Source organism: Thalassophryne amazonica, chromosome 15, assembly GCF_902500255.1.
Source record: "Thalassophryne amazonica chromosome 15, fThaAma1.1, whole genome shotgun sequence".
Classification (NCBI taxonomy): Eukaryota; Metazoa; Chordata; class Actinopteri; order Batrachoidiformes; family Batrachoididae; genus Thalassophryne; species Thalassophryne amazonica.
Window position 1 is genome coordinate 58,704,106 of NC_047117.1, and position 15,075 is coordinate 58,719,180.

The 15,075-nt window shown below is 42.4% G+C and overlaps 1 protein-coding gene across 2 annotated transcripts in view; it reads left to right on the forward strand.

Moving 5' to 3' along the window:
- Positions 1–5,876: 5,876 nt before the first annotated feature.
- Positions 5,877–15,075, forward strand: part of LOC117526888 (CD209 antigen-like protein B) — a 31,106-nt gene continuing 21,907 nt past the window's right edge. For both annotated transcript variants that reach the window (XM_034188966.1, XM_034188967.1), the window contains exons 1-2: positions 5,877–6,130; positions 6,416–6,529. In XM_034188966.1, the coding sequence (XP_034044857.1) occupies positions 5,962–6,130; positions 6,416–6,529 (283 nt within the window). In that variant the 5' untranslated portion in view covers positions 5,877–5,961. The remainder of the gene's footprint in view (positions 6,131–6,415; positions 6,530–15,075) is intronic.

Genomic DNA, 15,075 nt, shown 5'->3' on the forward strand with positions numbered 1-15,075 from the left:
TCCAGATCTGGATCCAGATTCAGATCACCGATCACAGATAGATAATAGGCCACAGATGAACCCACTAAGTATTGGAGGTGATCTGGATCCAGATTCTGGATCAAGTTTCACTTTATACAGGCTTTGAAGGATTACTGTTAGCAGGATTACGTCAAAACCACTGCACAGATTTTGTCGAATTTTTCACCACAGATACATATTAGGCTTTGGAAGAGTCCACTAAATTTTGGATGTGATCCGGATTCGGATTCTAGATTAAGATTTCCCTTTATATACGCTTTGAAGGATTACGTCAAAACTACTACAGAGATTCTCACCAAATTTGCACCACTGATAGATATTAGGGCATGGAAGAGTCCACTGAATTTTGGAGGTCATCTGGATCTGAATTCTGTATCAAGATTCACTTTATATAGGCTTTGAAGGATTTCTTCAAAACTATTTCACGGATTCTCACGAAATTTGCACCACAGAAAGATATTAGGGTGTGGAAGACTCCACTGAATTTTGGAGGTGATCTGGACTGGATTGTCTCCACCTACTGGGCTGGAGTATGAACACGATGGAGGAAAAGATGGCACCTGTGTTGTCAAGTCGTCTGGCCCGCTCTCTTACTGTTTTGTTTGCTTCTACTCTGCTTTTGCTTTTTATGCCAATCGAGATGTGTCTGCTCTACTAGTTTATGATACCCAAACTCTTTTCAAAATTAAAGCATCATCTGAGGCTTTATTTTTGTCTGATCATTCATTGTTTGTTTGGCAAGCACTTCCTCCTGTGCTCGCAGATGTTCCTCATCACCTGCGCCAACTAACCGGTGTCTTTCCCCGAAGCCCCGTGCCGCACACCAGCACGGAACATCTACACTGGCTGTCTTGTCTACCCTCCTGAACAAAGTGCATTACAAGACAGGGAAAATGCGCTGGTGCACTCATCAGACTTAAGACTTACTTTTTAGCCTCTTCAGCTGATTCTCCCCTTGGATTTGGACTTTCTGCCCAGCATTTGATTTGGCAGTGGATCCGCCCCTTTTTCCCAGAGTCATTGACCTTGCGTGTACCGGTGGCTTGACCTTCTGCTCTGCTCCTTCTGCTTTGCTGCAGCTTTGGGGTGGCACCCCCGTCGTGGTGCTCACCACGGCAACCTCCACCAGCTGAGATGTGCTGCATCGTCAGCAGGCTCCGAGCGGACCTTGGGCGTAGCCTTGCTAAATGCAAGGTCAGTGGCGAATAAACTGTTCTTTTAGATGACTTCTTCACCTCCCACAAGCTAAATATTATGTGTGTGACAGAGATATGGATCCATGCTGGTGACCATACGCCGTTTTCTGAACTCCTAACTGCTGATTGTTCCCCTCTTGTGCCAACGCCGACACTTTGTAACAATTTTTTACAATTTTTTCATCACAAAAGTATCTGCCCTTAGACCAGCTCATTCAGGTGTTAGGCCCATCACAGACTGATTTTTCTCTGTGCTCTGCTGCCCTCGATCAGTTCAAGCCTTTGTCCTTCTCCCAGCTTTCTGATGTGGCCAATCATCTGCGTCCTACAAATTGTTATTTGGACATCATTCATCCTTGTCTCCTCAGGGAAGTTCTTGATTCAGTTGGAGCCTCTATTTTGTTGCTGGTTAACACCAGTCTTACCTCTGGCTGTGTGCTTTTAACTTTTAAACAAAAAAACAGTGATCAATCCATCCGTTCAAATTTTAGGTCTATATCTCAATCCAAGGTGTTGGAGAGAGCAGTCTACATCCAGTTGTAGTAATTTTTAGTCCAGTGTGACATTTATGAAACGTTTCAGTCTGGCTTCAAACCCAGACATAGCACTAAAACTGCTCCACTGAGAGTTTCGAATGATTTGATTTTAGCTGCTGACTCAGGTAGTCCTGCCATCCTGATGCTTTTAGACTTGTCAGCTGCCTTTGACACAGTAGACCATGCAATTCTGCTGCATCGTCCTGAGCAGTGTGTGAGCATTACAGGCTCTGCTCTCACCTGTTTCAGTTCTTACTTCACAGAGTGGAGCTTTTCTGTGCAGCTGGGCCACTTTTCTTCAGATGTGGCCCCGCTGACCTGTGGAGTTCCCTCAAGGCTCCATTCTAGGCCCTATTCTTTTCGTTTTGTACATGTTGCCTCTTGGCGATATCTTTTTAAAATACCAAATATCTTTACATTGCTTTGCTGAAGATGTCCAAATTTACCTGCCACTAAGGTCATTAGGCAATGACCCAATGCAGCCATTACTGGATTGTTTGAGTGAGGACAAATCTTGGATGAGTGCTAACTTATTAAATCTTAATGAATCCAAGACAGAGGTTATCCTGTTTGGGGGAGCACTTCCACAGCCTGCTCTGCTGATGTCCTGGGTCCCCTGTCCATGGAACCATGGGGTGATTTTTGACAGCCATTTAAATTTGGTAAGCAGATCAGTGCTGTTGTAAGAACAAGTTTCTTCCAGCTCCGTCTCCTAAATGTGTCCAAGCCATATTTCTCTAGGATTGACCTTGAGAAGGTTATCTACTCCTTCCTCACAAGTTCAGAATGCTACTACTCATCTTCTTTCGGGAAAGAAAAAGTCTGACCACATTGGCTTAGCTACTCTTCACTGGCTTCCAGCCCGTTACCAGGTTGATTTTAAACTTCTTTTAACTGTTTTTAAAGCTCTCAATGGCCTGGTCCCAGTGTATCTTTCAGAGCTTAAGATCTTCTGACCAACTGTTGCTGGAGGTGCCAAAAACCAGATTAAAGATGAGAGGTGACAGAGTCTTTGCAGTGGCTGACCACAGGCTCTGGAACAGTCTCTTCTTTTTACTCTTTATTTTACTTTCACTTTTAGTTGTTTTATTGCCTGTTGTAATTTTATTAATTTTAATTCATATATTTACGATTGGGGGTAACTTGGTGCCCATTGTTTTATTATTTACAGCACTTTGGTTGACTGCTGTCATTTTAAAATGTGTTTTAGAAATAAAGGTTGAGTTGAGTTGAGTTGAGATGAGTTGAGGTGAGTTGGCGGACATCAGACATGTCTGATTGCTCTTGTTCTTTTTTTAATTTAGATACATTTTTATTTTAAATTTAAGCAGGAGCAGCAGAACAATATATATATATATATATATATATATATATATATATATATATATATATATATATATATATATAATTTATTTATTTACATAACGGCTGTGTGGATCCTTGTCATTTGATTGGTGCTTTGTATGTTACATGACATGGATTAATTCATCCTATTTGTGTTGCATTGCAGTCAGAGTGCGGTTTGGTTCCATTTAGATTGCAAATTTGGTTCCATACATTTGGTATCATTGCACTCTCACGTGCGCGCACCGTCCTCGTGCACGCATGCACGTGATCACACACCCACATGTGCACACGCATACTTGTGCACGTGTGCACATGCCCGTGCACGCGCATGCATACTCGTGCACGTCGAGCACACACATGCTCGCGCACGAGAACATGCGTGTCCATGCATGCTCGCGCACGAGTACATGCGTGCCCGTGCATACTTGTGCATGCACATGCACGCGCACACAAAATCAATCCACTGTGCTGCCTGGAGGTTGTTAGCAGGAAGAGAGAACAAAAGCTGGACTCATTTCTGACGTGATTTTTTTTTTTTCGCTGCACTGAGGACGTATACAGTCTTATTTTTGTTGTTCACACACGCACAAGTGTCAATCAGGTTGCGTGTGTGTGCACGCGCGTCGGGGACACGACTCTCCTGAGACATAATTTGAGCTAACTAACACTGCTAATTCTTGTAAGATACACACACACACACACACACACACACACACACACACACACACACAAAAGAAATCCACTGTGCTGTCTGTTAGCAGGAAGAGAAAGAAAACCTGGACTAATTTCTGACGTAACTTTTTTTCGCTGCACTGAGGAGGTACACAGTTCGACCGAGCCAGTTGTGTTTGCGCGCGTGTGCACACGGGACAGCAGCATAATGACTTGATTGAGTTAACCGACGCTGCGACACACACACAAAAAATCCACTCCGCTGTAAGCTGTCTGGATGCATGAAGAGCTGTTTACATGAAACGCTGATGTGCTTTTTGGCTGGACTGAGGAACTACACAAAGTCTTTATTTTATTGAAGTCTGAAGTCAGTGCACAGCATCACTGGAATACATGTCACAGTGGAACACCAAAATGTAAGTCCCTTTTCTGTTGTTCATTCATTCATCTTCTACCGCTTTGTCCAATTAAGGGTCGCGGGGGGGCTGGAGCCTATCCCAGCAGTCATAGAGCGTGAGGCGGGGAACACCCAGGACAGGACGCCAGTCTGTTGCAGCCTTTTCTGTTGTTTGCAAATTAATAAAATATCAAATGACAATGATATATTTTAGCCGTTATATAAATATATGAGGGAAAAAAATGCCAAATTGTTTCATACAGAAATAAAGCTGTCTCGGAGAGCAATCCATCGTTTTGGATTAATTTATTCAACCAGTCAACCAACATATGTCACTTTGACATCATGTTGCTTTTCAGAAAACGTGGGTAAGAAAATTTTATATATATATATATATATATATATAATACAAATAATGAATATTTTTACATTCTTTCAATGGTACGAATATTTAATTCGGTGAAAGCTGGAATGTACAGCTTTCACCTCATGAAATATTCGTACCATTGAACTCATAAACATTTCATTACAAAATGTCCTTAAACAGTGGAATGTCCGCATAAAGTCCTCATGCCGGCCTCTTCTGAATCTTCTCTGTTCTCTCACGACGTCCTGGGTGAATTAAGCCTTAAATTAGGATGTTTTCAGGTCGAAACAGGCCCGACGATGGTGCCTGGAAGCACTGCGCGACGTCCCGCTGCGTGGGAAGTCCTTACACCGACAGAAACACCCCATAATCTCTCATCAGCCGTTAAACTTTTTACCAAAAACCAGCTTAATTTCTCGAATAGTGTCCACTCGGATATTCCTCACAGGTCCAGAAAAAATTTTGATAAAGCAACACGCGCCGTCTCGAGCAGCGTGTGAAACAAAGGAATTCAGCCGAGAGGGCGGGACCACATCTCACTCAAGGCCTGCCCACAGGGAAATGACGTCACCGACACGCATGAAAAAACTCACGCATGCGCACGAGGGTTCAAGCATGATTGGTGTAATCGCACGTCATTCAAATCCATATAGTTAAAAAAATAAAAGGGTCAGTTTATTATCTAATAGACCTCGTATACATGTCTTACACATGATGTCAATGTGACATATATTGGTTGACTGGTTGAATAAATTAATCCAAAATGATGGATTGCTCTCCGAGACAGCTTTATTTTTGTATGAAACAATTTGCCATTTTCCCCCCTCATATATTTCATTGAAGTTAGAGAGAAATAACATATCTAAATCTAAAAATGCTGTATTTGTAATCAGATAATTCCTCTGCGGTCATTGGTTAGACATTTTACAGAGATGTTAGCATGCTAACTACTGGCAAAGGAACATCACCAAGAAACGTACAAATCCATTAACCATGGTGGAAAAGCTCACATTGAGAGGATGTTCTTTGTTTGATGTTTGTATAGTGGGATATGAATGAATTGATGAAAGAATGAATGGACGAATGAACGATCGAACAAATAAGACATGGAGACCTTATTTAACTATCAAGGTCTCCTTTTGGGTGCCAAATTAGAGACCCCCACCTGCAGCACCACCACCACTGGCCACCATCTCTCCATCCAAGCTGACCTATTGACTGCTCTCTCACTTCAGAATGTTGTACCACTCATTTTCTTGTGACTTCCTCTCTTTGTGTGATTATTTCCCTATAACTGTCATGAGTCATACAGTGAACAGTTGTCTGCTTGTACCAACCAGACGAGAGAACATGAGTTAAGTCGACTGACTTCTATAGATCAAACTTTACTGTAGGTTGGTGAGTAATCTATGCCGTTATATAGAAATGTCTGAGGAGCTCTATACCACAATAGATTTCACCAAGGTGGTCAGATTTCAGGCAGGCGAGAAAGAAAATGATTGCATGGATGGATCTAATACGACGGATGGAGTGCAGATTTATGACAACTATATGGTGCCAAAATTAGAAGACAGTTCTACTGAGGACCAGGAAGGTACTGAACCCCTTTGTTGATTAGCTGTTTCATTCAAGTGTAAAAGAGATTGAATCTGTTTTGTCATAATATCAAATTATAACTCTTAATATGTGCTCCCTTTTAAAATATTTTACATTTCTTATTTCAAGTAACTGTCAAGTATAATAACTAAGTAACTATATACTATAACTATAATAACATGTCTGATTTCAAAATACTCTGTAATACTCTTGTTTTTGTAACAAAGTTACAAATTTAATTACTGTATAAGTAATTCTCATCACTGCTTATTTTTGCTTATAGCTGCTTCAGTAACTCCAGAGTCACGAAAGAAGAATCGTGTCATTGTTGCTGGAGTGTTACTGGGTGTGCTGTGTCTTCTCCTCCTCACTGCAATCATTGTGCTGGTGATCCAGTGTGAGTTTTGGAACTTGGCTTAGCTGATTACACAACCCAGTCTCACAGCAAGTTGTGATTCAGCAGCACGAAATATACATTAATCTATTGGTTCATGATATTGTGACAAAAAGCACTTCATTTTTATCACGGCAGCACAAATTCATTCTAATTCATTCCATGATGGCTGCATGAAATTAAAAGTGAAGCAGGGGGGTCATGGTTAGGGTTGGGGGTAGGAGTAGGGTTAGTGAGTTTAAAAAAAATACCCCTCACAAAATTTTGACTCATTTTGGGAGCACGAAAAAAACGTGAGACTGGGCTGAATTACACTGAACAACTAATATATTTTCATCCCTGAAATGAAGTTATGACAATGTCAAGCTGGACACAAAATCATTTCAGAACTGCTGTATCAGGTGAGGTTTGGTCTGCAAGCAAGCAAGTAAGAGAATCAAGAACCGGTTCCAGTTGAGAATCAGCCCCAAATTTTATAATCTATCACAAAATTATGCCTGAGACAATCAGTTACTCTAATCAATGTTTGCATGTTTTATTGACTGTTCCATGTTGCAAAAAGTCATGATTGATGTCACACCTGATGTCACAACTCCAAACCTTGCATGTACCAATAAGGAAAACAGCTGCAGTGATCCTATTGGTCTAAAAGGCCAAGGATGTTCTGGGTCAGGTGTGGACCGACAACCAACCCAGAAGCAGGGAGCAGAGAAGAATGTGTTAAACACGGATTTATTACAGCAAGAAGTGTTCAAGGTGTTCATAGTATTTTAAGCTGCCTATCCGAGTGGAGACCGGCCCGCACGGTGGTGGAAACAGGAGAACCGCAGCCCAGAGTACTTCTGTTCAGGTAGGTGGATCCGGAGCCAGGTGGCCACCTGCAAGCTGTCGATGAGGCTGGAGAGGAGAGACAGATGGGTGAGAGCTGAGTTGGTAACTTCCAGAAGTGAGTCTCTCAGTCAAACGGTGACAAACTATCACAGCTGGTCACCAATATGCAGATAATTAGACAGACGGATTCAGTTCAGTTTCTTCTTAAAGTTTGTTATTAGAAAGAGTTCACAGTCAGTTTGTACAATATTCCTCGCAGAGCTCAGTGTGAGCAAAATGACAAACACTTAGCTGGTAAATTGCTGAGAGCGAGAGCTCCACGCACAGGCTGCAGAAAAAGCTGAACTTTGGAGCGGCAGCAACAAGGAGGGTGTCAGCTCTGAGCTGGGGCTCCGACAAGAGGTGTGTGGAAACACCAAAAAGTTAGAAAAATGTTCTGCTTCTGGAAAAGTAGCGAGGACAAGCTTACCGTGTGGATTAGCTGAGTTTCTGGCGAGGATAGAATGAAGAGACGGGATTGATATACAGGAGCTGATGGAATGTGGAACAGGTGTGTCGATCAGCTTGAGGCGCGCCACCTGTGCAGAGAGGAGAGAAAGCAGCAGCAGCAGAACAGAGCAGGCAGCCCACAACAAAGGACTCAGAGACATGAATGTCATTGCAGAGATAATTTAATTGTTCTACAAGTTTGACACTTTCACTACATACAGATATCTTTCTAATGGCAGAGTCCAGGATGTAACTCCAAGCCTGAATCTTAAGGCCCCTTCAAACATAACACGATTGAAGCCGACTGGTGCACAAAGGAAGAATCGCATGCCACTTGTGAAAAATCGGATTCACCACAAACGCCTCGTACAGCTGTCGCCACAACAATTCGCACACAGCACATGCACTCTACACAGACCCGGCGCCACAAAAAAAATATTAAGGGGGCGATGAGTTTATCACAGGGGGCGAGGTCGCTCCCCCCCCCTCAAAAAAAAGTGTGCATCGGAGGAGACGTGCCTCTGAGCATGCGTAATGAATTGTGTGCGCTCCTGGAAAGCTTGTGTATTTAGGCTACACCATTGTAAGAGACTGACTGAGTAAGAGTAAAGAGTGATGACAGTATTTTTTTATTATTTGAACGTATAGACCCTCGGTCAAGTGATCTCCTGCATACCACACAGAACTGGTGTTCTGTCGGGATGAGGTGCGCCAACGTTCGACACTCTGAGCTGTGACGTACCTTCGTGTTGTCCAATAGGAACGACGCGTCAGACCAAAACACGGGAGACTTGTGGCAGAAACCACTGGTCTGTACAAAATGGATTGGACCAATCCGAATGGTGCAGAAAACACTGATCTGTACAAAACATTAACGTGTGACAGGACTGCTCATTTAGAGAGCAGTTTTCTGAAGAAAAATCATTGGAAATGTTTTTTTGTTGTTGTTTGTTACCTCAAAATTTCTGATTACTGTTAAAAAAAAAAGTTTAGAACACTTGTAATTAAAATAGCTAAATAAATCAATAAATGGTTCTTTAGAAACCTTTCATCTGTAAATTAAAACCACCTGTTATTTCATATTAGATAATTTCTTGTTTAACATAAGGAACCTCAGACATTTATTTTTAGACAAATAAAATAACATGGAAACTTGTATATTCTTTAAGTCTGGTAGATTATTTATATCTCATTTCAACCAGAAAAACAAACACAAAATAAATACAAATGTTTATTATTATAAATGCAAAAGGAAATAATTTAACAATGACTGCAGTGTGATTGTAAAGTAGGATTTCTGTGACATAAACCTCATGATGATTTTTTTTATAGTCATTTAAACTTGTAATTTCGTCAAAATATGTAATTGCCTTTAACGTTATCAGGACAGAGTCATTTCTAAAATATGAATTTGAGCACAATAAGTGGAGAGCTTCTACTTGTGCAAATGTCTTTTGACTTTGATTCGTGGACATTTTTAATGATCCATTCATTTATTGTTAAAATAAACAAAGCGCCTTGGGGCAACTGTTTGTTGTAATTTGGCACTATATAAATAAAATTGATTTGATTTGATTTAAAATATAAAATGAAACGGCTTTTTAAAAAAATAATAAAATAGTTGCTGTTCAAAGAGCCTTTTATTTAGAAGCAGGTGTTCTGCTGGATTCTCAGGACCAGATGAAGGTCTCTTCTGCAGCTTTGAACTCTGGTGGTGTTGCTGAAAAGCAGAGATGTTTTCTTTCGACTGGACTTCGTGGTGTTCAGCTCATCAATGGAAGTTTGGTTGTCTGCACAGCAAATGTTCCTGATTGGGACAAATAAAAATATTTCTTTAAATATAAAGAAACACTAAACAGTTTATACATAAAAAGGGGGGAAAACGGCAAAAAACGATGGAAAAAAACGCCTGAAAAGTTATTAAAAGTTATTTAAAGTTGAGCTTTGTGGTGTCTGAAAAAAGCTGTAGCTTTATTTGGTAAAAATAAAGACTGAACCATTTACAAATTAAAGCGTTCACTCAGATCAACTGTGCTAAAAGGCTAAGCTAACGTTACCCGATGATTAAACCTTCACAGTTTAGTAAACGTCATGTTTTATTTTTACATTATTCTCACCTCAGTAAAGCTTCAGAACTAAACTCCATTGGGCAAACTGGGACTTCGCATATATCCAAAAAGTGGGAGATTTTGGACTGAGTGGGTTTGCTCCATCACCCCGGCAGCCTGGATCGCTCTGCGCAGTGATGATGCCTGAAGGCCGGCTTCTCCGTGTGGGTCGGCCCGCTGTTGCGGTTTGATCGATATCCCACCAAGTCGACAGTCTTCCCTCGGTCGGTGTCACTCCGAAAAGTAGCTGAAAAAAGCTTCTCCCAGCAGGGTGATGGGAGAATCGTTCTACTGCTGTTTTTTAAAGGTTTTTTGTGGTTCAGGCGACCGAAGTTCAAGACGACGATTGCTGAACTTTTTTCAGATTGTGGAAACAGCCAGAGTGTGATGTAGCAATCTCTGCCCCTTTGCCGCTTCCAAAGCGACACGTCTGACGTCACGATGCGTTGGAAATGCACCGCCCTCTGCCGCACTGACAAGCGCAACCCTTAACCTATCAAATCCCTTGAACACAGACACACGCCATATCCGTTTGTTTTAAAATTAATTACTTTAGTTAATTAATTTGGTTTATTTGTTAAATACGTGATATTATTGAATAACTAATATTTTGCTATATTTTCCAGTATTTCTTTTTCTTTTTTATTTTTTTGACAACTCTAACATCCGTGGGGGCAAGGTTGATGACATGAGGGGGCGTCGCCCCCAAAGGCCCCCTCGTGGTGCCGGCTATGACTCTACATTCATGTGCTGCTCACGCTGGTAACCCATTTGAACAGCGGGCAAGATGAGGTCACATTGTCAGCTGATTGTGTTCGCAGCATTTGCACGGCATGTCATACACAGGCCGGACACATCGTGCCGCAGCACGATATGCTGCACAAAATCATCTCCCATGTCACACTGTGCCAAATGCCGCTATCGAGGCAGCCTTCACACCAGCGGCCGAAAGACAGTGAGTGCCCTGCAAGTCCCTATTTAACCCCCTCTCGGCCGGAGTCCAGGTGCCACCCATGAACATCCAACACCACTCGCAGGACATTTAAAAAGGTCAGGGCTATCCGTGCAGCCGGCACGACAGTAGAGTGCAGACGACCACATTAGAGCCAGCTGTGCGAATGGCCCCACAATGTCTAAGTGCCCCATGAGTGTGCCGTTACCAAGCAACACATATGTCATGCAAGTGTGCCCCCCCCACCGCCGCAAAATATGTGGTGTGCCAGTGTGTCGTCCCCCCTACCCCACCACCACCATGAACCAACATTGTCAGGTGCGGCTGAGGTCACTGAAATGTGATCGCTGTCCAGCGCAGCGTGCATCTTGATGGCTGTAATGTCCAGCTGAAACAGCTGACCACTGTGTACTCGCAATCCAGCTGGAGAACACATATTGTGCCATAAACAACATAACAAATGTGTAAAATAAATAATGATTATATGAGCTGATAACAAAGGTGGGCGTGTCCATGACAACAGCAGCTGTTGGGATCCGTGGACTCGCAAGTCACAGCTGGAGAACACATATCGTGCTATGAAGGACATCCCCTTACAACACTTCACCATGAGGCGCGTGCATAGGCATGTTGTCCTCACATGGAAATACATAAAAACACATATAGCCTTTGCAACGAGCAGCATCAGCGCACACATCACCAGCCAGGCTGCCCCATGTGAAGGGCTCCATCAGATCATGTGAACACTCAGCTGGCGATTGGACTGTCACATCCAGTTATGGGCCATATGATGCTGTGTCCTTCAGTGCACCATTTGCTGGACACCTGGACACCCTGCACTGGCTGGAAATGTGAGGCCGGCTGGACACACAGTGCTGGCTGATGTGTCCATGTTATGAGCGCATGGCTTCTTTCATGTCAGTCCATCAGCATGTTTACATGCATAACCATGGGTCATGTACAGAGAGGAACAGGAGGAGGATACTTGTATTGTCTGCTCTTCATAACAGGAATTAATTATTTGAAACAGATTCATGGCCAGTAACATGATTGTGTTACATTTGAACAGTACATTCATTGCTCCAATGTTGTTCTGAATATGTGCTTCGCATTATTGTGGGCTTCCATATATTTGTTGATTTATGTATACGAGGTCTGTGATGAAAAAAGCGGTCCTTTTTATTTTTTTCAAAAAATAAATGGATTTGATTCATATGTTTTTATGTCAGACAAGCTTGAACCCTCGTGCGCATGCGTGAGTTTTTTCACGCGTGTCGGTGGGCAGGCCTTGAGTGAGGAGTGCTCCACCCCACCCGTCAGAATCTCTTTGTCTGAATAGCCGCTGCGGACGGCGCGCGTTGCTTTATCAACATTTTTTCTGGACCTGTGAGGGATATCCGAGTGGACACTATTCGAGAAATTAAGCTGGTTTTCGGTGAAAGTTTAACGGCTGATGAGAGATTATGGGGTGTTTCTGTCGGTGTAAGGGCTTCCCACGGAGTGGGACGTCGCGCGGCGCTTCCAGGCGCCGTCGTTGGCTTGTTTCAACCTGAAAACATCCTAATTTAAGGCTTAATTCACCCAGGACGTCGTGAGAGAACAGAGAAAATTCAGAACAGGCCGGCATGAGGACTTTATGCGGACATTCCACTGTTTAAGGACATTTTGTAATGAAAGACGTGCGCGCAAATTCGCCGACTAGTTTCCGTGCCGGCCCGACATGCGACTCTGCCCGCACATTCTTTCATTACAAAATGTCTGTTAACAATGGAATGTCCGAATAAGCTCCTCATGCCGACTTCTTCTGAAAGTTCTCTGTTCTCTGATGACTTACTGGGTCAACAGAGCCTGAAATGTGGAAGTTTTCAACTTGAAACGGCGAGACGCTGCCGCCTCGGGGGGTGCAGATCTCCGTCAGGCGCCGTGGGCCGTCCTTAAAGCGACACTACCAGACCAAAATCTCTCATCAGCCATTAAAAGTTTTACAGAAAACCAGCTGAATTTATCGAATGGTGTCCACTCAGTTGTGCCTTACAGTTTTTTAAAAAAATTTTATCAAACAAAGCAGCAGTCTCTGAGCCATTCCTAAACAATGAAAAAACGACGAGAGGGTGGGCCACTCCTCACTCAAAGACTGCCCACAGGCGAATGACGTAACCGACAGGCGTGAAAAAACTCTCGCATGCACACAAGGGTTCAAGCATGTCTGATGTAATCACACGTGATTCAAATCCATATGGTTTTTGAAAAAAATAAGGTCCGTTACTTTTATCACAGACCTCGTATATGTCCAGCATCTAATTGCTCCATTGTTGTGGAAGCACAATGTGATGCCACACATTCCACGTGCTCGCACTGTGTTCATGCGCGTGCACAAAACCGTCTCCACGGTATTGCTCACGCCTGTCTGATTTTTCATGGTTGCCCAATTCGTTTTTTGAAGTGGTTTTCCGGCCAGTTCCTGCTTTTTTCACCCAACTTTGTGTTATGTGTGAAGGGGCCCTTAGACTTTATCCAGAATAATCACAAACCCGGGCACTCCTATTCTTCATTCAGTGTAAGTGGTGCAGTCAGGGTGTCTGTTGATTCCACAAAGATGAGAGCATCTTCCACAAATGTCTAGTTCAGTAAAACTTTCCTACAGACCCCTTCACACATAACCCGAAGTTGGGTGAATGAGGCCGAAACCAGCCAAACATTGCCAAAAAATTCCAGCCACTGTCGGGAGGGACAGATGGTCAGACAGCCATGTATGGATGGCGTATGATCCTGCGATGATGGTATTGTACACGGTCATGTGCATGCGCCCAAACACAGTGTGACCACGTGACACGTGTGATACCACATCACACTCACACAGCAGCGGAAGCAATTAAATGTTGTACAAATGTACATAAATCTAAGAAAATGTGTAAGGACCAAATAATGAGAGAGCGCAGAACATTATAAGAACAATGAATGTAGTGTTTAAATGTAAGACAATCATGTTACTGGTAATGATGTGTAATTAATGACTTGACAGTCTGTGTTGGAAGAGAGGAAACAAATGGATTTCATTTTGTCTGTTAAAATATGTCATTCCTGTTATAAAGAGCAGACAATGCAAAAATTACAGTCCTTCTGTTTCCTTTATGTTAATGAACCATGGCCATGGACGTAAACAAGGAATTAATGAACTGACATGAATGAATTGATGCACACACATCATGAACACATCACTGTTCACTGCTCAATCGGCACGCGGCACGCCAAAAGACACCACATCATGTGGACAATAACTCACATGGTGGACATGACATTTGCCTTGCCAGCTGGCTGTTCACATGATCAGACAAATATTTTAACATGGGGCAGCCTGGCAGTTGGTGCCTACAGTGCACTCTGAGGTGCAGCTGAATGCATTCCAAAGGTGATATGTGTTTTTATTTTTTATTTTTTTATTTTTATCATATCATGAGAGCATGCTGACACATGTGCATCACATTGGTGTGTTGAAAGGTTATGTTCTTGCCACAATATGCGTGATATGCGATATGTGATATGCCAAAATGGATCTGTTGTGGCAACCTTGAGTGAAAACAAGGGGAACAGTTGAAAAGTTTTACTTTTTATGAATAAAGACAGAGTAAAATTAAATTAAAATATTCAATTGATAATTGCTAGTAAATGTTACTTGAGTTATTCTTTTAGAAAAACTAATATATGCAAGTAAAATTTACTTAAGAATTCCCCTTGTAAAATTTACTTGGAATTTCTGAGTGAAAAAAACTTTCCTAGGTTTTTTTCAAGTAAATATTACTTTTAAAAAATTTCAACGTGGGCTCATGGCTCCAGGATGTGGGGCAAATGATCTGCCGACACATTGCTGTTGCTCAGGCTGTCACATGATGGACAAACCATGTGGATGTTGCGATTGCGTGTCACGTGATGTGCCTGCCCATCAGATGGCGTGCTGGCACTGTGACATGCAGCTGGAGCAGCTGGGTTTTTATTTTTATATCTGTTGTGGTGTAGTGGGCATGCCAGTGATTCCACCTCCAGCGGGACATGCTGGATATGCCATAATGGGTGGGAATATAAATTTACTTTATTAGTTACTTTTTTAGTTACATTTTAGAGTTACTTTATTAGGAGCTGCAGACAACTACTAACAAATAATGTAACATAAG